We start from the raw sequence: 21,969 nt of genomic DNA, 5'->3' as shown, positions 1-21,969 counted from the left end.
CTAATATCTGACTGTTCTTTCCTCCTTTAGTAACATTAGTTCTAGAATGTCCTTGTTTTCCTCTGGATGTCACAGTCTCACCCCCCCCACTCTGATCCAATTATATTAGAAAAGCACTGAAATACAGACAGAAATAATTCCTGGACAACAGGAGAAAATAGCCATATAACAAATATCTCCATTAACTTTTATTTAAAAGTCTCAGTTATATCATGGTAAGGCATTGTAATTAAGGCTAGGAGTTTTTCGGATTTGTGCACTCATAAATCCATGTCAGACCTTATTAAGAGAATGAAAGCATTTGATTGCACACATTGTGTGTGCTTTCTAGACTAAACTGTTTCTGTAATATGAAAAATTTTAATTTCACAACCTCTACTCTGATATTTGACAACTTCATTTTTTCAGGAGAATGCTGTCTGCAGATACCCATCAGTTAGGCAGAGTTCCAGCTAAATTGCATCATGAGCTTATTAACTCCCATCTAATCATCCAGTCAAGGCTGATTAATCACTTCTCCTGGTGCCTTGTTTTAATAAAATCTGTTTTCTGTGCCACTGACCAGCAAGCTGCCGTCTAATTTTATGTGTGGGGTAGTATTTGCTGAAGGGAGCAAAATGAGGCACTTCTCTGATCCGAAGGGCCTTGTGTGAAGGAATCATCACACACAAGTGTCTTGCATGTATAATTCTCCTGTGTTTAAGGGATAGGGAAATCGTGTGTTTCCTCACAGAGCTAAAAAGCTTTCCCATGCTGTGGGGAAGGAATGGAGGCATTTTGAGACAGGAATGCAACTGTAGCTGGTGGATTTTTAAATATTCAAATAATCTATCTCCAACTGGGGAACTCTGAATTCATTAATTACTTCGTATTAGTAAGCAGCAAGATAACACAGAGAGCTGGCAGCTTTGTCATTTTCTCAGCATGGGAGGAGGGGGAAAGTAATTTCATCCCTCATGCAAACAGGAAAAGGTAACACTCCCTATTTTTTTTACTAAGTGTTCTGTGTATTAATGAATAAGCCAAGTTATCAAGGTACTTCCTTAAAAAAATATGAAGATTGGTAGTTAAATGCACTCTTGACAACTTAAGCTCTCTCAGTAACCTAGTTAATAACGTATCTGAAAGCTAACAGCAGTTGTTGTGAATAGGATGGACTGAAAATGTTTTCAGGTTTGCTAGCGGAACCCCCACATGTAAGAAGAGTGAGAAACGAACCAGAGGTCTCTTAACATGAACTAGAGCTCTTTTAATTTCCTAGCACTGACCAGAAGGTTTTCTCTTTTGACAAGTCATAGGTGCAGTAAGGCAAGAATTATTTTTTTAATCAAGCTTTTGAGCAAAAAGTCCAAACTATAGCTTGTTATTTCTATAGTTTGAGGGTTTTCAATTGTCTCAGGGTTGTCTACAGTTGCCAGGCATAACTCACTGAAGTAACAAAATATTGCGGCAGTAATTTTCTGCAGAAATTCTTTGAGTATGTCTTCATCAGGTAGTGGTGTGTCATGAAGAGAGACAGAGCTGTTGTGTCCAGCAGTGTTAGCTTGTACTTATTGCAGGGTCTGCCCTTCTAACCTTTGAATTTGTATAACCTAAATGCTTCTTACTGCAAAGAAAGTAAGTGAGAGAAAGAAGAGAAAGGAGGAGAAAGAAAGGAGAGAAGGAAGTGGAGCTCAAAGCATTTCATGTAGTGTGCGCCTTTGTATCATGCAGATGGACTTGTCGGCTACCAGTGGAAGGCTTTATGAAAAGAGGAGGTAGTTTAGAGGCTTATTCTATTTAAAATCCTGACTATTCTCAGCTATTTTAGAGATGCCACACTGCTAACAGGAGAACAGGAAATACAACAGGGGGGGGGAAAAAAGTGCAAAACTTTTGCAGATAAAACTAATACTGTAATTTTCTCCTCAGTGCACCTTATTTAGCATCAGAAGTGACTGTTAGCAGGCCATTTCAAGTAAGGCACAAAAAGAATAAGACTTAGCTTTGATCAACTGCACTTTGATCAAATGTAAGTACTGGAAAAAATCAAGAAGTGCAGGCGCAGTATTTTTGCATTCTGCTTATCCTCAGGGAGAGGCAAAGACAGGAATGAAATCATCTATTTCAAATCACAAAAATGTGACAGGCACATATTTCTAGCCTGGCATGTGGGCTCTTCTTTTGCATGTGCCATATTTGGAATGAGGATGTATGGCATAAAAGCAAACATTTTTATCATCCCAGACAAGTTTCCTATTTTGAAGGTAGATGGCAGGCCTTTTCCCAGCCTTACCATGACCATTGGATCTCTAATGTGCTCAAAGTTTTCTTTCTAGGATGATGGTCAGTAAAAACTGTCTTTAGGGGAAGAGAATTTATTTCTTCTCAGTTAAGTTTTCTGATCTAGGTTGTGTACAGAGAAGGAGCTAAACCAAATAAACGTGAAAGCACAGCTCTTGAAGCATCTTGAAGACAAAAGTCTGCAATGGAAGACAACCCTGGGCTGGAAGAGAAGACCTATCATCAATTAACTTGTTGAATATTAAATTCAGGAAGTCAAGGTGTCTATGAAGATAATCAAATGTTGTAACAGAAACAAAAATACAATTCAGTTTGGAATCTGTCTAGTTCAAGTCTAGTTATTCTCATCTTGCTTATCTCTGTTAGAGAGTTTTAGGCAGAAGTTTTGCTTTATGTTCTCAGTTTCCTCAGCTGAGAAAAAAAAAAATATCTTATTTTTCTAAAAAATTTTCCTGCTTCAGTTCAGAAAAATTGAGTATAAGCATAGAGGAAGATATGACATCCACTAGCTGGAATGCATTGCTTCAATGAGATTTCAGGTCACAGTCCCATCTGTGGATCATGGCAGTATATTTGTTGCAGTTTTCATAATTAGTTGTAGAGAATGTGATTAGCCATAGTGAGCTAAGTTTCTCCTATACTGTGTGGAATCAAGTTTCTTAATGTTTTGATATGCTGCTCAAGCAGATGAAAGAAAACAGAATACAGAAGCCAGAGTTAGGAATGGTAGTGTTGTCCCACAAACAGAGTTCATTTACCCAGTGTGCAAGCCAATAACACAGAGAGTTGAGGTATTTTCAAATTAATTTCTTTGATGCATGTGAATGGGTGCCTGTCTCAAGACAGCACACCCTTGTTTCAAAAATTCTCACATTTATAACTTAACTAATACATAATCATTGTTATTTTCCTTAATGATTGATTCTTTCTTCTTTGCCCCTCATGTAGATTAGTGCGCAGACTCTGTCTTCTTTCTTCCTTGTCTTCTTTTGAGTAGGTGGTATCATTTGAGTAGGTGGTCAGTGAGTTGGTGGTCGCAATCTCCTCCTGTAGGAATTACCTTTTGCTTAATTCTTCCCTAATCTTGGCAGTTCCAAGCGGTTCTTCAAGGTTTATTGACCAGACCACAATCCATTACCTTTTCTCACATAAACATAAAGCCCCATTGACTAGTAGTTAGTTCCTAAACCCTAAATCATGTCTAGTTATTGTTTCCCTATTTTAAATATTAACTGATGTGGGCTGTACACAGGAATTTAGCAGCTCCCTGGTTATTTCAATCATATTATACCTATTAATAGATAACAGCAGGCTGTTTTGCCCAGCTTAAAATAGCTTACTTTCCAGCTTTGAACGCTGGTAATTAATGTTGCTGTATTAGTGGATGTTCAGCACATGTTCTGTGAGCTTGCTTTATGTCAAGACTCAAAAAGTGAGTTTGTGAATGACTCCTCGTAATGGTGAAAAGGTCCCTCTTCATTTAGTTCATGACTCCTTAAGAAAGAGAAAATAGGGGTAACAGAACTACATTCCTGCTGTTTTAACTGGCTTTTATGTCTGGTTAATGTAGTCCTGGATATCTGCAGCAGTGAAAAAAAATTGTTGGAAAACTAGTCCTCCAGTTTGGACTAAATGCATTTAAAATGAAAGCTTGGCTGAAAAGATTGGAGCTCTTATGTGCCTTTGAAGAGAAGTCAGCAAATGCAGATCGTTCTCTGAAGTTTCTGGATTAGCACTGCAGTAAATTATTAAATCATGGCTCTATGTTCTTCATGGAGGACTTCTTACTGCAGTTATATGAAGTTCTAAGAGAAGTATGAAGACTCTGTAGTATAGTGTTCTCATCTAGTTCAAGAAGTGAAAATATTTTGTAATCCTAAATGGCATCTTTAATCTTTTGCTTGATTCTTAAAATACAATTTTGCATCCTTGTTTTTTCTCCTTATAGCACTACCTGTATTCCTTAGACATCTATATGTATGGGTGCCATACCATTTTACTATCCATAAAGCACTACACTCTAGTTTGAAGTGTCATATTTTCTACTCATTAAATTAATTATGTTGATGGCTACTTGCTAGCAGTAGACAGTGAAATAATTCTTTCAAGTTGAAGTTAGTAGCTTTCTGTAAAGTGATTAATTATTGTAGTATAAGTAGCCCACAATCACTAAGTAAATTCTAGAGACATTGTATCCTTCACCCTTTTGGTAATGCTGGTGTTCTCATGGCAAGATAATAATTTCCCATCTTTAGAACTGTCACATGGCAATGAACCCACAAAATTTTGGTATCTAATGTTAGCCAGTGTCATGTTGTTTTCTTCTGGGGAAATTTTTCCAAGTACCCAGATACATGCGGAAGGGATATTTCTAAGCAGCATACTGCATGTGAGGTATGTATATTTTAAGATGGATTTTGCTTCCTCTACTGGAAGAAATAATGTAAAGGATAAAGAAAAAGAGAAAAATTAGTATACACCTACCTAACTGTTCTCTTTTTCCAAACAATGTGACTTAGTGATCAGGAGAGAAAATGAGCCAGAAGAGGAATAGTTATTGAATTCCGTGGATTTGGATCTATTGTGATGAGGCAAAATTTACTGTGCTTTATAAAATAAATTATTGTACTGTTCTTTCAGACTGTGGTTAACATAATGTACGATTGAAATAAAGTAGTTTACAGTGTAAGATACCACAGTGAGAGGGAACTTACAGAATTGAATGCCAATCCCTGCCTGCCATTCCCCCAACCCTTCCTGAAGTTTAAACCTTCTTAGACCAGTTGGAAGATACATACCTTTTAACAGGTCAATAGCTCAGCAAAACTTAAGTAGAGTAATTTATGGTAAGAACAGGTAATTCCAATTCCAAGGAGCATTAAAAACTCCAAAGAGGGAGGTGACAAGATGTGGTCTAGTAGAAGGGACTTTTTTATTTGGGTTTGTTTGTGTTTTTTTTTTTTGTTTTTATTTTTGTTTTGTTTTGTTTTTTGGGGGGGAGGTGTTGTTTGGTTGGTTTGTTTTGTTGTGTTGTGGTGTTTCTCCCTGCCTCCCCAGATTAATGACTAATGTGTACATAACAAAAGGAGCTTTGAATCTCAGTGTTTCCTGAATTTTTATGTATACTGGGAAATCCAGGGGAAAAGGGGCTCCTGTGTATTCTAGTCTATGAAGGCAGACAAGATGGCATTGTCAGTGTGAAGCAGAATCTGTATTTAGATGTGCTGTGAAGCATCTGCTTGCTTGTTATCTGAATCATAGCTTAGATCTTAGATACAAGCACTAAGCTGAGATATCCATTGTTTCATTTCTGTTTATGTGAGCTTTACATCTATTTTGTCTACATTAGAACAATTAATCTTAGATATGAATAATCTGATATACCTGTAGGTTTACTTAATCTGCTTGCTAGGAATTTCCAGGCAAGTAGATATATTATTAGGTCATGCTTATGCCTTTTTTCGCCCCCAAATAGGATACTAAATGTCTTGAAGGTCACAAGTCTTCCAGAATAGGTTCCATTGGGTAAAAGCTATCAAAATTTTATCTCCATACATTGCACAGGCAAGTTTTAAAACTTGGGACAAAGTGGGTTTTAAGAAAGAAATGTTTCTGTGTAACTTCAGTAGCTGGAAGAGCTCTTCCACAGATGGCTGGAGAAAAGGGAGCACACTGGATCTGGGAGGGCTCTCAAGAGGCACACAGCAGGAGGCCTAGAATATGGCTATAATTAAAAATGCAAGATTTTACTGGGCTCTGCACTGTACCGTGCTTTCAGAAGCAGATCTCTTTGGATGCATTCATAGTCTTTCCCGTATGACCATCATGTAGGTGTCAAACTGTAGGGTTTGACAAGAGTACATGCACAGTTCAAGTGGTTGTCCTGTGAGAGACTACTGAGTAAGTGTGCCTTTGGCATATGCCAAAGCCTGTTGACAAATCTACTTGAAGATGGGTATACTAATTGTCGTGGTTTAGTCTATACAGTTTATAAATACTTGACAAATACTGCACTTGACTCTTGAAGATAACTGGTGTCCATTAACATAAAGTAAATGGACAATTCAACAATTATAAGGCAACTGATTGTACAACTGATAATGTATGCTGAGCTTTGAGTGGTTTCTTTCTGACACCAATTGTGGCTGCCCTGCTCACTTAAATTCTGGGACAGTGAGAACTTCTCAAAGCAAGGCAATAAAGTGTGAATCAATTCACCTCTTCCTGTCATTGTCACACAATAAGATTGCTTGTAATGTTGTTCTCAGTGCCTATACAACTTTAACAAAACAAAAGGCGTATCAAAAGCAAAGTAATAAATGAAAGATTTATATGTGAATCTAACTTGGCTATTGCTTACTCTCTTTTTTTAAGGCATTGTAGTTGTATTGATTGTATTTAGATTTAAATCATTGCTTGCTTTTCTAACTTATCCACATCTTATTATATCTTTTCTTATATTGCATCTATTTTAGAACACTACATGTTTTTTAGGAGGCATTTCTGCAGCTGTGGTTGATAACAAAAGTCACAGTAAAGAGTATTAAAAAAAAATAGAGACAAATCACAGAATTTCTATTATAAATCTAAATGCAGTCCAAATCTTAGAAGAGGGGTAGGAACTTTCAGATTAATAAATGCTTATAAGTTTATCATGTTAATTAGTTGGCAGGTCAGATGGTGTTTTCTAACCTTTGTGTGCTAGCGGGACTGAAGAATATTGAAAATATAAAGCTTCATTTTAATTGAAATGTATATTAAAGAAAGTGTGAAAATTTACTTTGAATAAAACTATTTTAATAGAAGAGAACTAAATACATTGCCTTTTATTACAGTAATTTCACAAGTAAGCTGGAATCCAACTACTGGTTTTGAAAATTGCTCATGGTTTGCACTAAGCTATCTTAAATTATTGCTAAAATTTTATGTGACATCTGCTAACAAAAGGTCAATGTGTACCTGCAGTAAAACCACAGAAGGCTTGACATGCTGCAGAGTTTTCTGTGCTAAGTCCAGAGACAAATCTGCTTCAGATATGCTGCTGTTGGTGCCAAGTAAGTTTTTAATAGGTAGTGCCATACTAAACTTTCTAGTAGCTGAAATGTGTTCTAGTAGATACTCTCAATCTTTTCTGAGGCTGTAAGATGATCCGAAGACTTTTTAGAGAGAGTAATTTAAATGTGTTTCCTTAATGAACCTTGAAACAGTTTTGTTAATACAAAACCTTAAGCTTTAGAAGTGATTCTCTCATTCCCCATAGAAAAAATGAATGGCATTTTGGTGTTCTCTGTTCTTAGGCAAGATATTCTCTTATACTGCAGGTTGTCGGGTCAGGGTTTGAGAGGTACCCCCTAATTTTACTTTTCATGTTTTTGGCATTCATTAAAATGGCAAACCTTGAAGAGCAGCCACTAAGCCTTTTCAAGTGAATAGTGTTCACTTATGACAGAGCTTTACTCAAGAGAAAATGGAGATATGCTTTGTGGGAAACTATGTTCTGTATGTTTGACTGGTTGGTACTGAATACAGTGTGGAATTAATTCAGCATCGGTCTTCATTTGCTGCCTATTATCTGATATATAGATAGACATTTTGGACTTCCAGAATTTGACGTGCTTCCCATAAAATAAAGACAAAAAGTGAGGAATTGGCATTTTAAAGAGGAGGTGCCAGGAGAATAGCTTCTACTCATACATTTTCTTTCATACTAGATACATTTCCAAAAATGTGAAATGTTAACTTCAAAATAGACTTTGATATGCTGTATTTAAGGAAAGAGATTTACTGATTTCTTGCTTTTTCTTTCTACAGCTAGTTGATGTGGAAAAATGGGTATGTGATTCTGTCTTTTATTCACTTGATCCCAAATGTTTCATGTTGCCACTGAGTCTAACCTGTCTGTTTTGATACCCTCTGTGTTCATGACCCTTCAACTTGCATGGCTCAAAAAAAGAGGCAGATACATGGTCATGTAGGATCTGGTCATTCCTGAATTGTCATACCAAATTTCATGCTACCACAATGAGTTTTCTCTCTTTTAATTTGATTGTAGAATTGTGTAATATAAATGTATGATTATTGCCTGTCAGTTTTGAGCCTTGCTGTCTAATGTTATAACTCCATTCTGTAACCCACCCTGCCTTTTCCAGTATAGACACTGTAATCCTAAAATGCATGACAGTAAGATAATTGATACTGATAAATATTGTGTGACGCCGGAACTAGCTGCAAATAATATATATACAAAATATTTAATGATGGAGAACAGCTGCTACAGAATAAAAAAAATCATTCATAGATCTTAGCAAATAAAGCCAAAGCACAGTTCTCTGCTGAATGTGTTGTTAAGGCCTTTCCTAATGTGTCTCTGTTTACCATGCATATTCGTTTGGGCATCTGATATAACTCCCCTATATGGGACATATTTACGTATGTTTTTCTCCAATGTGATCTCTAACATCTGCATATGTATGAGTTAGTAGTCATAAAAGTGTGTGTAGAATTGTTTGTTCACATTTAAAATGTTAGAAGCCTGTCTGAAAGCTTGGACTATAATAAGCCTCCTTGATTTCTTAAGACTTAATTTGAGCTGCACATGACCAGAAACAACCTCAGATGTCCTTTAGTATATGGCCAATATCATAGCTAGAGCACTGGTCTCACTTTATTTCAGCCAGACATTATAGAATTTTAATCTGTGATTATGACATGTTTATAGTAAGTAGTGACTCAAGTTGTAGCTTCCTTGAGACTCCTGTAGGTAAGTACATTGTTTAAATGGTGGCTTAGGCTTTTCAACCCCCTTTGTACTCATGTATTCCCAACTATCTATGTCATATGACATATATATGTAGATGTTTATAATATTTAACAATAAGTGTAGTTAAGTATTAATTTTACCTAATTGTATCAGTATGACAGCATTATTCATACTCTGTGAATCTGATATTTGTGACAACCAGCAAAGTTTTATAGGGATTGATTTGGAATGTTTTTAAGCCACACTGATGGTTAGGTTATCTTCTCATTTTCTCCACCTTTTTAATTACAAGTGAGAGGGCTTGGTTCTAAATCTTTAGATTCTGTACTTTTATTTCTATGAAGAATTCTGCTACAAAGAGAAAAACAACAATAAAAAGGAAGTTCAGTAGTATACAGGCACCTGGCTTCATAGTTCATGATGCATCAAAAATGGTAAGCCAGAATTTTATTGGTTACACTCTGACATGTCTTGTTTTTGACTGAAATATTCAAAGAGTGTATTCTTGGAAAATATAGGATTATCTGCATAAATACAAGTCAGCTCTGCTTTTTTTAAAAAAAAATTCAGAATTTAGTAACATCAAAATGTTATGCCTTGGAAAGACTGCTTCACAGAAATGTCCCCTTAAACCATTTTAAAGAGAAATGGTTCCCATGACAGCAGAGCTAGTTTCGTTCCGAGTTACATTGGCTAACCTCTTTTTTTAATAGACCAGTTCTGTAATCCAGACAACCTCCTGTCTGATGGAGATGGAGTGGGTGCTGGCTTTACTTCAAATATGAAATTATTCTATCTCAGATGAGCTGTAGTTTGCCCTGTAAAGCAGCATTTAGCCACCTCTATAATTCCAGAGTGTTACCAGAGGTCTTCTGGTGGGCTGCAGATGTACATACTGAATTAATGCATCAGAAGGCTGGCTGTTGCACAGCTGCACAGTCACTGAGGCTAGACACCTCATTCCAGTACATATATTTCTTCATAAGACGTTTTCCAGTGGAGAACACACAAGATTAATGCAAGTGTGTTCAGTTATGCCTATGTACCTGTGGACACCTTGAAGCCCAAGCTCAGAGCCTAAGTTGGACAAGCTTCATGTCAAATTAATGACCAAATTAGTAACTGAACCTTGCTGCAAGCAGTTTCATGCCTCAAAGGATAAGCTAGAGTCATCCACTTCGGAGCTGACTCCAGCCTGTAAAGTGTGCTAACAAAAATTTTGGAGGGATTTACTCCAGTTCTGCTGTGCTTCTCCTGTCAAATGACTATTATTCTTCTCATGATTTTGTTCCAAAATCTTTATTCTACTGCAAGGCCTATGTGGCAGTTGAAGCTAGGTGAAAATGAAATGGGCTGAAAATATTCCTCGGACCTTTGGCTTTTTCCTTTTGTCTCTCAGCAGGTACGACTGTGAGGGCTTGTAGGTCTGCTTCAGTGCTGAATCAAACAAATTAAAGACATCTCGCCAAAAGTAAAAACTAATGGAAGTAAGGCTTACATTTTCATCCTGGTCCCCATTTCATATTTGAAAATGGCTCTTCTGCTTTTAATTAAACTACTAAGGGGGAAAAGCCCAGCATTTGATCAGAGGGATTTACTAAATTTCAACTGAAACTTAGAAGACACTGAATATATCTTATTTACAGAGAAAATAACAGTAGTGAAATAAACAAATTGAATAATGCATAGTGAAAGGAATTCCTTTCACTCTGCCTGTCATTTTTTCTCTTTTAATATATTTATGAAATAAGGGAAATAAAGTGGCTGTTGCTGTGAATTAGCAACTATTGGTGTTTGTTTGCAAATTTGAGATTTCAAGGTGGGTGTTGTATACTTTAAGGGTTTGATAATTTTTTTTTAAGGGACTTCTGTTCTCATAAAAGCACCTGAATGTCTGTCTTGACTTTCAGAACAACTGCTTAGCACTGTAACAGATTTCAGTGTAAGGAGTGGGAATTTTCTAGGCCATCTACTGTTTCCAAAACCTGGCCTTTTTTACACATCTGCCCACCTATAGCTGGTGAATTATTTTGAAAATTTGGCATTAAGAGACATCAAGAATGATTGTTTTCAAGACAGATTACTCTGAAGAGCTTTTTACCTGACGGGAAACCAAGTGTATTGGTTCTTAAATTTAGAGTGCAAGGGACAAGGATTTTCATCCTTACACAGGCTAATGGCAAAGCTGTGCTAACTGTAACATTGTAAGATCGTCTGCAACTTTCAAACAGACAGAGGAACCTCTTCTGTTGAAGGCAATGGGAAATCTTTTTCTCTTCCCCTCAAATAGTTATTGTGTTAGCTTAGTTTTATGCCACTAATAAAACTAATTTTCAGTTTCTTTGGAGAAAAAAAACTTGCAGAATAAGGAAACACACTTTAGACACTTTTCAAAAGAATTGCTTTCATTACAGAGACTTCTGAATTGAGAAGTGAATAGATTCTGGCTTTGAGGATAGTGTGGATTGGATAAATATAACAAGTGGATTTTGGCTAGAGGAAAAAAGCTAGGGTTGTTGTAGAATTTGGAGTGAACTACAAAATAAAGCTTCATCAAGACAAATGGTTGCAGTAGTATGTCTTCAGTGCCATTAAAGTAATTAATTGCACATCCCTGATTTATAATCAGTGTGATTTTCAAACATTAAATGTATTATCTAAGGACTTAATTTTTATTGAGAATTTTTTGTTCACACTAGGTTCATTTACATAAATATAGATTTGTCAGATTACTGTGGTGGGAAAATATGATAATTATGCACAAATATTTGATCCGCCAGTTTAAAGCATTTGCATTTAAATTTTAGATAGAACATAGGCTGCAGAGGTGACTCAATGCAGGGAGTAATATCAGCAGTGTTAACATAGGATCACTCAGTTTTTCTCATACATTTTCTCTTGAGGGAAAATGGGAGGACATAGCACCGAATGATGTTAAAATGAACAGGCTTATTGAAATGGAGTGACTATGGAAATACTGCTTAAAATGCCACACCTATAGCTATAGTTTCAACGACATCTGCAGTTCCATCCTTAGTGTACTGTATATTGTCGTGGCTGCTAATTGCAGCACAAGTCTAATTCACATCATCAAAAGAAAGTAATACAAACATTTTTTAAGTACACTTCTTTTCAAAAGAAATCTGTGTGCAAATCTGACTGGCACTTATTTTAATAGAATAGTAGCATTTCCAACTGTATAGTAGGATTCCTTTCGTATTTCTCCTTCAGTCCATATTACAGATCTGAGAACTTCAAGCTGTGTTCTGTGTAGTAATTACTGTGAATTGCGGCAAACTCTACTTTGTTACTTGTTTTCAATACTTCTTGGTTAGGTTAGTGTAAAAATCTGATATTTCTACGTAAGCAAATACAATACTACAAGAATAGTACAAAAGATATAGTCGGGCAATAATCTCTAAATTAAAAGGATTTTAAAACTAATCTTGATAACTTTGCTATTAAAAATTCCAAATAAAATAGCATTGCTGTTACTTTTTAATCTAGCCAGAGAGCCCAAGAATTAAGGTGAGATTATAAATTACAAGGTATTTGAACAATCATAGTAAGTGATACGCTACCCAATAGCTGTCCAAGGAGCCAAAAAATATAATAGCCCAATGTAAATATTTACATTGACAACATATCCTTTGTGTCCTCAGATAAAGCTTCAATAGGTTTTAAATTTTATTTATTTAATTTATTTATTTAGAGAACAGTTAGGATGATGGATAGAATGATGGGTGTAACGTGCCTCAAATCTAATAATTTGAAATCCTGCAAAGGTTTTTTTCCTTATTTATTTATTAGGTCATGTTCCAAGCCATACAGGTAGTCTAGCTGCTGAGTGCTGAGTTTAGTTCCTCCACAAGGATGATATTTGAGTGACACTAAGCACTCACATAGTCATTTGTCCCCAAAAGATCAGATAGCATATGCACCTGCAGACTTAAGTCAGTGGAATATGGTTATCCAGTTGTTGGTTACATTCAGTTATCAGTCCTACCTCTCAGAAAAACTTCTGAGAAATTTGGATGCTAGAGAAACAGATGCATGTAAACCAGCACATTCTTATTTCTTGAACAAGTGAATTCTAAAGGTGAAATGGTGTCTTCAATGCATTTAGTCATCAAATTTGCATTGATTTCAGTAGGACTGGTTTTAACAGAGACACTTATTTGTAGTTCAGAAGTACGTCAGAAGTCCAATTATTACCCTGCTTCTGAATGCGCAGTAGAGAACCTCCAGTGGATTCTTGAATTTCAGTATCTAATACAATATAGGTATTCTGTATTTAGTTCATAACTGGTCAGCTCTTCAGGTATTGAAGGTGCTTTAGGCGTTTACGCTGTAGACAGTGTAGGGTTAGCAAGTTATTTAGACTCCTAATTGTAGTCACCACAGAGAATCAAACACTTCTAGTGCATAGTTGGTCCTGTCCTACAGAAAATGTCAGCTTAATAAATCAGATGAATTGCATTCTAGAAATGACTGTCTCTTTCTTGACTGTAGAGTAAGTCTACACAACTAGCTGAAACGTACATCATAAATCTCATCCTTAATAACTCTTAAGACTGAGCTTGTTTTTAATAGTGTCTCATACTGGATATTGTATACCTCTACATTGTTTGTTAGGGTGTGTAGAATGTCACATTTCAAATGTTAATGTGACCAAGCTCTACTGCCATCAGTGCCGCTCCACTGATAGAGCAGGAGCTTTGTGTATAACTAAAATAACATGTCATCACAATTTGATCTCTTCTTTTACTCTTAGCTGAGTTAGTGTTGAAGTGTACAACAATTATTTGTTGTACTTAGTGACTGTATCAGTCCGTCTTTTTATCACTTTAACACTCTGGTGTTAGCATTTGGAAAGCAATACCTTTCAAGAGCAATGGATGTTAGAATGGCATTAAGAAATTTCAAATTATAGGTCTGTTCTATCTGTTTAATTTTCAAATAGACATTCTGAATTGCTAATGTTAGTCCAGAAACTCATGTGTGCTGTTGTGCTGAGGCACAGAGAGCAAGTGTGAAGGAGCAGAAAGCTCTTTCCTCTGCAGAGGGTGAGTTGGAGAAATTTCTTGTGTAACAGCTCGTTGCCTACCTGAAGTGTGTAATTTCTGTCATTTCTGTTGTTTTGCTTCACGGTGGTGCGGGGTTGGGTTTTTTTTTTTCCCCTCGCCAAGGTGAGAGTTAATGTTTTTCTAAGTAAGCATTCTCCTTTAGCTAAGAAGGGCTTTGGTCTGAAACCCTTGGAGAACGTTCTTGCAGAAGGGTGTGACAGGAGTATCGGGAAGCCTCTGCCCTGTCCATTTGCTGGTAGCTGGGCAGCTGAGGCCAGCACAGTTCATGGCACATAACTTCTTAGGCTTGGCCTGAAGTTTTGCTGGGGCATTCCCTTCGCAATTGTGGATGGATATAACATGTATTTAAGTGTCTGCTATGAAGAGAAGGCATTTTTACAACAATTACGTTTAGGAGTATTTCTTCCCCTGGTGGTTTTGAAGCAGTAGGTGGATATATGTGTTCAGACTTCCCTCACCCACTGTTGTCTTTCAGGATTTCTAGCTTGGGGGGGGACAGTTCATGGCACTTTCTGTCTCTAAGAATGACATGTAAATCATCTTCAAAATCGTTAAGGAACCAGAGTAACTCTGAAGAACACAATATGACAGATCCAAACAGATGACAATTGTTTCTCATTTGTTACAGTTCATTTAATATGTCCACTGAAGAGAATAAATTGCTAAATCTGGTCTTCCAAAAAAATCCAGCACAAGAAGCTGCTGTATCATTTTAGTAATCAAGGGAAGAGATAAACTATTCACTTTAATTTAAAGCTAGTTAAGAGATTACAGTCAAGCAGTTAAATAAATTATCAAGAAGAGAACCAGAAGGTTTCACAGAAGGACTGTTGTTTAATGTACTTGTAATATGGAAAAAGCAGTGGGGTTGCGTAGTTCTCAGAATAAAATTTCACAGATGAATGACAGCTGGAAGAGACTGAGGTCTTTGATGGATCTAATCTCCTTGATAAACTGACAGCATGATGGCAAATGAAAGTCAGTATTGATAAATATAGGAAAGGTTATATTAGAATTAATCCTGTAATTAACTTGTTTCTGTATTAATGAATTTACACATGCACCCCACTGTAGACAGCTCAGCAGACTTCTGGTTAGTTTCTGGAGCCACCCAGTAAAAGCAAACAAAATACTGGAGTGACAAGAAGTGGGATGAATAATAATGTCAAAATGATCTTACTGTATTTTAAATCCTTCCTTTATGGGGATGGTGGACAGGGTGCATGATCTTTAGTTTTGATCAATTTGTTTCCAAATGTCTAACTACCAAATAGACCTGGAAGACTTTTAAGGAGAGAAGTCTCTGAACATTTTGAGATGATTAGATTATACCTTTTTTTTTTTTTTTTTAAGCTAGAACATCTTGTACATCTTTGAGAACAGATACTTCTGTTTCAAAAGCATGTACGAAATGAAAGGACCCAGTCTTGCTTGGAAGCTCTCCAGTTAGACTTTCTTTTCATGTGGGATAGAGGTTTGCTGCCAAACTTCAGTCCTCAACTTCAAACTTTGTGATATCAAAACAAGAATTGGTGAGGTCAAAAGAGGAGAAGTTGGCCATAGGACTCTCGCAAAGAAAAACAAATCACTGCATGTAACATAATGTATCACTCTCCTTTTATTCTTGAGCAACCTCCATGAAAATTAACCTAAAAATTTCCATAATCTTCGGACATCAGTCATGTAGCACTGAATTTTTTTTTTAACCACTGCATGAAGTATTAGTAATGTTTTAATTTTCTTAATTTATTGTGCATTTACTTACAATATATTACTACAATAATGGTGTTGCTCTCCAGCACTGCGCTTTGAATGCAGGACTTTACAACTCACGTTGTACTTAGCTAGAAACTATCTGCAGAGCAAGTTGTTTAAGATCAGGCATGGCTCCTGTTTTACCTGTACTGTGTTTTATCTTTAAGCAACAAGTATTTAATGTGCTATATTATTTAAAGTAAAAAAAATCTGAGAAAACCATTGCATAAAAAAATGATGAAGCCTTTTTCTGAGCAGCTGTTTTGCTTTCTAGCACGAGCTATATAATTATGCTAATTGCAATGATAAATGTTCCTTTTTAATGTGGTTTGTAGTTCTGTGTGTCCCACTCACTTTTTCAGGGAAAACAAATCCCATTTTAAGCACCTGAAAGCAAATATTCATTTCACATTTTCTCTTTTTTTCCCCTTCTCGTGGCTCTACAGAAATTTATGATGAAGGTAAGCAAGTTAAACATTTGGTGTGATACTTTCTGTGAATTCCTACAATTTAGTTTAATTCATTCTTTTTCTTTATTTTTAACATCAGCATCAAACTTACCTTCACTAAAATGGCACATACTGAATTTGGTAAAAATTTGGAATTAGAAACCACAGTGACTTTAGCTTGGGCTGGGGTTATGGTTTATTTAGATCATGAATGACCAAAGGCAGGCACCTTTGTGGAGAGAGGACTCTGGACTGGAAAGAGGACTCTAGACTGGCTTCTCTAATTCTCAATTCATCCTTACCCTTTCAGTGAGAATGTAACACTATCTGGTAAATAAGAAATCTTGAGACAATGAATAAATAACTAAAGTCTCAGTAAAACATCTGGGTGTTTTGGAAAGCGGGGACAGCACACGGTTTCTTCTGTTGCAAGAATGCTGTTGTGATGGTATGGTGTCTCAGTGGGGCGAGTGGGGAGTCCTTGGGCTGGAGGTCACTGGCCCTTCACTGCCTCAGGTCAGTAAGCCTGTGCAGGAGCTCTGCTTCTCAGTGCTTTTATTTTTTTAGTTTTTTTAATTTTTTTTTATTTATTAAGACTGTGACAAGGCACTTAGTGAACCTCCAAACATTTGAATAATTGGCTGTGATTTTAGCCAAGATCGGTTGGTTATCCATTTTCTACTTTTTCCTTGAATTATCAATGTCTATCCCAACTCACCTTCTAAAATGACTTGTTTACTGATTTTCATCCCTTCAAAGTTTGCTGTTCTATGGTATGGTCTTGCTTCATTGTCATGCTCCAAAAAGGAGGAATTCTGGGCTAGATAAGCAGTGCTATTTTAAGGGCTGGATTTAATGATGTCAGAGGAATTTTCTTAGCATGACTCCTCTGCTGATCCATCTTTTCTTCCCACTTGGCTGTCTGTCTTATTCTTTCTCTGTGAGTTTCTTTCTCAAGTGACAAGGATGATTCACATTCCTTGTATCACACAGCAACAGAAAAAGCTTAGGCACAATCCTTAACCTGTGAAAAATGTCTCCCTCCTCCACTTATTTAGCTCTAAAATAACCAGGAAGATTTTTATTAATTCCTTCTATCTCCTATGCAGTGAAGGAGGAGAAATATGGGGGAAGAGAAATCTTCACTAGGCTAAGGGAGAAATCGATAAATTTTATCCTCTTGGGCAATTTTTTTCCAATCCAGTGAAAGTGCTTGAAAGTAGGAGTTTGTAATGAAAGTATTGCCTCAGCTGTAAATATAAATGTTTCTTTTGCATAGAAGGCTGGAAACAGATGATCAATATTATTTATTTTTATTTTCACTGCTGTATCTGCTTTTCATTGATGTGAAGTTTCCCATTGCTGGGAAGGTGATAACGTAAATGTAGTGTTGGAAATATTAATCATGAGGTATATTTGAAGTGTTTCTAATTATGCGGCTGTTTATTCTGCCTCCCAACAGGTCAATATTAGCAAAAATGGGATCATTTAGCATGGTGCTGGCACAAATGTTTATCAGCATTACCAATGATACCAATCTTTGTAATATAGACAGTAAAATATCCATGTGTTCTTAACCAAATAAGACATGCTCATGATTTTTATTGGCCAGTTGATTTATTCAGGTTCAGATTTTTATGTGATATTTATATAAAGCATAATTACAGATTTTAATGCAGCTTTTAAAGCAAGCCATCCTTCGGAAACCTATAGTTTAGCTAAACTCCTTTTTCTGTTCTTTGGCTTGGCACGACACAAAGTGGGAAGTAACTGCTGATTATGTCAGGGAAAGAAGTTTGGTTTGTTTCTTTTTTTTTTTTGGTCACAGACCTCCATCATTATCCAGCAGTAGGTATCAGCAGAGTCATCAGTCATACTAACCTCCATACCTGAATTTCTGCAGCATTTACTGTTTAGTAGTAAATTCCATGAAAAGTCAATCAACTAAATAGTTATTTAAAAATAAGGTGTAAAGACTAGAATATGTATAGCATATATAAAGTCTTGATAGGTTCACTTTCCTGTTTATTATTCCACTGTTACACGATATATAGGCTACAGTGAGACAAACAAAGAGGTTTTAGACTGGTTTGAATTTGCCCTTTGGTGTCGCTGTTATTTGATATGAGTGGGGTGAAGGAATATTACCACAATGCTACATTTCAGTGAATTGATTTACTTTACGTCTTTAAATTCTGAGCAGCTCAATGCCATGGGTTTGGTGCCAACCACTGGAAATGGCAGCCCAAGAGCACAGCAATTGCAGAAGGGTCTCATTAGCATTTTTGGGTTTTGGTAGAAGAATTCAAGGCATCTTGACCTGGATGCTCTTACTTTGGAAAGGAAATTCTGTCTTCTTTGTATCAAGATTTTTAAAGAAAATGGATATTTCTGTGAACAAGAAGAACATGTAAAACTCCTTGGCTCACACTATGCAACTTTGTAGTCTTTACTGCTTGCAGCATTTTCAAGTTCTCCAATGCTGCTGAAGATGTAATTTCCCAGTGTTGCTATTCCAAGTGTGAATTGTTTAGTTTTGCCTGACTAATCTTGTCTCACAAGCCTTCTAGCTCTCTTCGAGGGTTACTACACAAGTTCTGCAGTGACTCAGCCTGTTTCCACACATTCTGTTTTCACCACTGCTTGGGGTTTTGTGGACTCTTTGGCCAGCATTAATCCCACAAAACTGAAATGCCTGACTTACAGCCATGGATACCCTAAGCTCCCTATGTAACCACAAGCGGAAGCATAGGTATCATCACAGAGTTGCTCAGATTCTAGGTGGGCTGAATTACTCACCAAAAGTGCCTTTTTCTTTCCACTGGCTGTTTAGTTGCCTTAGGCTAAATTAATCTGAGTTTGTGTTTTGTCATCAAGAAATTCTTTTAGCTTTTCATAAGCTGTTAGTGATCATGCTGGTATTAAGAGAACGAGCCTTCCTGTGTTTTCCAGTTGCCTGTTGTCTGGTATTAGAAAGAAGCTCTCATTAGTCACCTGAATTTGTGTTCGGTGTGAAAAAATTTAGACAGCGATATAATTGTGGGGAGTAAGAGGTCTCATTGAACACTTACCTGTAGTGGTCCCCAGTTCTAGTCAGCTTGTAGGATTGTATCATCACTCCTGTTTTTAGATGAATACTGGCCTCCCTCAGCATTGGTCTAGAACAGATTAAAAAATTGCATATTAATAATGAAATCAATAGATAAGTAGGTTTTGCATTGCTATGGAAACATAATTTTGAGCATCCTTTCCTCTACAGAAATGGTTGTAGCCTGATGCAAATATTTATGTCTAGAACCATAGTGAGATGGTTTTAGACTGTGGGACATCCTTCCCTCCTATTCCTCCCAGTTCCTTTTAGTCTTTTTCCAGTTTCTTTCACTTCATGGCGAATTCTGCCATCATGGAGTTTTCCTTCTCCCAAGTAAGGACTCAGATGCCTTCAAGATCTAAATTTATTCCACATTGCTGTGGTTTAACCCCAGCCAGCAACTAAGCACCACACAGCCACTCACTCACTCCCCCCCCCCACCCCATGGGATGGGGGAGAGAATCGGGGGAAAAAAAAGTAAAACTCATGGGTTGAGATAAGAACAGCTTAATATGACAGAAAAGAAGAAAATAATAATGATAATAATGATAATAATAAAATGACAATAATAATAGTAAATGAATTGGAATATACAAAACAAGTGATGCACAATGCAATTGTTCACCACTTGCCGACTGATGACCAGTCAGTTCCCGAGCAGCAATCTGCCCCCCCCCCCCGGCCAACTCCCCCCAGTTTATATACTGGGCATGACATCACACGGTGTGGAATACCCTGTTGGCCACTTTGGGTCAGCTGTCCTGGCTGTGTCCCTTCCCAACTTCTTGTGCCCCTCCAGCCTTCTTGCTGGCTGGGCATGAGAAGCTGAAAACTCCTTGACTTAGTCTAAACACTACTTAGCAACAGCTGAAAACATCAGTGTGTTATCAACATTCTTCTCATACTGAATCCAAAACATAGCACTATACCAGCTACTAGGAAGAAAATTAACTCTATCCCAGCTGAAACCAGGACACACATCCTTTTAGTACTTTTCATTCTATCTTGCAGATCAGAAGCCCTAAAGAATTATATATAAACAAAGCACATGTTCCTCATTGTGCACTCACAGTTTTCTTTCTAAAGAACCAGCTCAGGTTAAATACTTGTATTAGCCTGCTGGTTTAAAAACTTTCATCAACCTCTTGCAAAAGGCATTGACGCCAGCCAGCAGCCTTACATCTCTGATCTTGACACCCAGTAGTTTCTGACTGGGAGCAGCATAGTCCAGGGCCTAAATATACTTTTACTCAGAATGCGTGGTAGTTGATTATTTTCGAGCCAATACTTGTGATCAGACCCACGTTTCCTATCTGATTTCTCTTCTAATGGATCAAAACCACAATTTTGGAACGTAATGACTGCTTCTGAATGGGAAATTTGACAGCCCCAATGTGAGTCCCAGGGAAGGGACTTTGAGAAGGTTCCATCACTGGAGGAACACATACTTTGTTTATATATAATTCTTTAGGGCGTCCATCACTGGTAGGTGCAATTTCCTGCTTGGTTTATTTTTGTGGTGGTGATGGGTTTTAATTTAAAAGGGTTCAAAGCAGGTAACTGTAGGATATTCTGTGTTTAATTATATACTAATGCTTATACATTTGAACTAAATGTCTAGATTTAGAGATAGGATTTTTTTCCCCTCATTCTGTAGTTTTCTCATAGTATAAATGTTAGAAATAAACTATGGAACTTCATGAAACTTAGAACACATTAATCATGGAGAAAATAATGCTTTTGTACTTATATTTGCACGTGGTTTTGTAGTAGTATAGGGGTCCTCTGTTTGACATGCTGTTTTCTCCAGCATCTATTTTAAGTGTAAGATGGCCGTCACTAGTAGAAACAATTAGCTTTTCCCGTATTTTGTTTAAATACGAAAGTGGACAATATTGTTGTTTTAAATACCAAGTTGGTGTGTTTTGAAATCACTGTTCCATTATTACATGTTGCAGTTTTAAGCTGCTGTTAGTATTTTAAGTCTGTGACAACACTAAATCCAGTAACCATTGATTTCCCAGTTGGCTTTGGCAATAAAGTTAACTTAGGCTTTGCTTCAGAGGCTTCCTCCATCTTAATGAAGTGTAAGTACTCAGTGCTTTAAAGGACATTGTTTTACTCCACTGTACATATGAAATAGCCACTAAAAGTCATACTTGAAATTTTTTACATTATCTTGCAGTATTTGCCTTGGAAAGCATTTGTGAAGAAAAACAGGGAGCACCTTTCTTCTTTTACTGTACAGCTGCTCTCATGTGTTAAACATTTTCAGTGCCATGTAGTATTATTTAGAAACCCATTCAGAGCAATATTGAGTGGTCCTAAGTTCCATCTAGACTATTTGGGCTGATGTTTCCTTTGGCTAGTCTGGGGCACAGGGGAAATACCAGGCTAAACAACTGGTTGGAATTAGGTCGTAATTTACCATTACTGTAAATTAGATGGATTGCATTTTTGAAGGATTTACTACTGACGTCTTCTAGCTTAGTGTTTACTTGATTTTTTTATTTTTAAGTCCATCAAAACTGTACTTACAATCTA

The 21,969-nt window shown here is 36.8% G+C and overlaps 1 protein-coding gene across 5 annotated transcripts in view; it reads left to right on the top strand.

The window, feature by feature from the left end:
• RYR2 (ryanodine receptor 2) overlaps window positions 1-21,969 on the top strand; it is a 455,131-nt gene that overhangs the window by 147,858 nt on the left and 285,304 nt on the right. For 2 of the 5 annotated variants that reach the window (XM_075043201.1, XM_075043200.1), the window contains exons 4-5: window positions 8,095-8,115; window positions 16,332-16,346. The exons of 2 other annotated variants lie outside the window; for them this stretch is intronic. In XM_075043201.1, the coding sequence (XP_074899302.1) occupies window positions 8,095-8,115; window positions 16,332-16,346 (36 nt within the window). The remainder of the gene's footprint in view (window positions 1-8,094; window positions 8,116-16,331; window positions 16,347-21,969) is intronic. One more of the 5 variants, XM_075043202.1, reaches the window with a different exon arrangement.

Source organism: Buteo buteo, chromosome 12, assembly GCF_964188355.1.
Source record: "Buteo buteo chromosome 12, bButBut1.hap1.1, whole genome shotgun sequence".
NCBI lineage: Eukaryota > Metazoa > Chordata > Aves > Accipitriformes > Accipitridae > Buteo > Buteo buteo.
The sequence above is the reverse complement of the archived record's forward strand: the minus strand, read 5'-3'. Positions and strand labels throughout refer to the sequence as shown.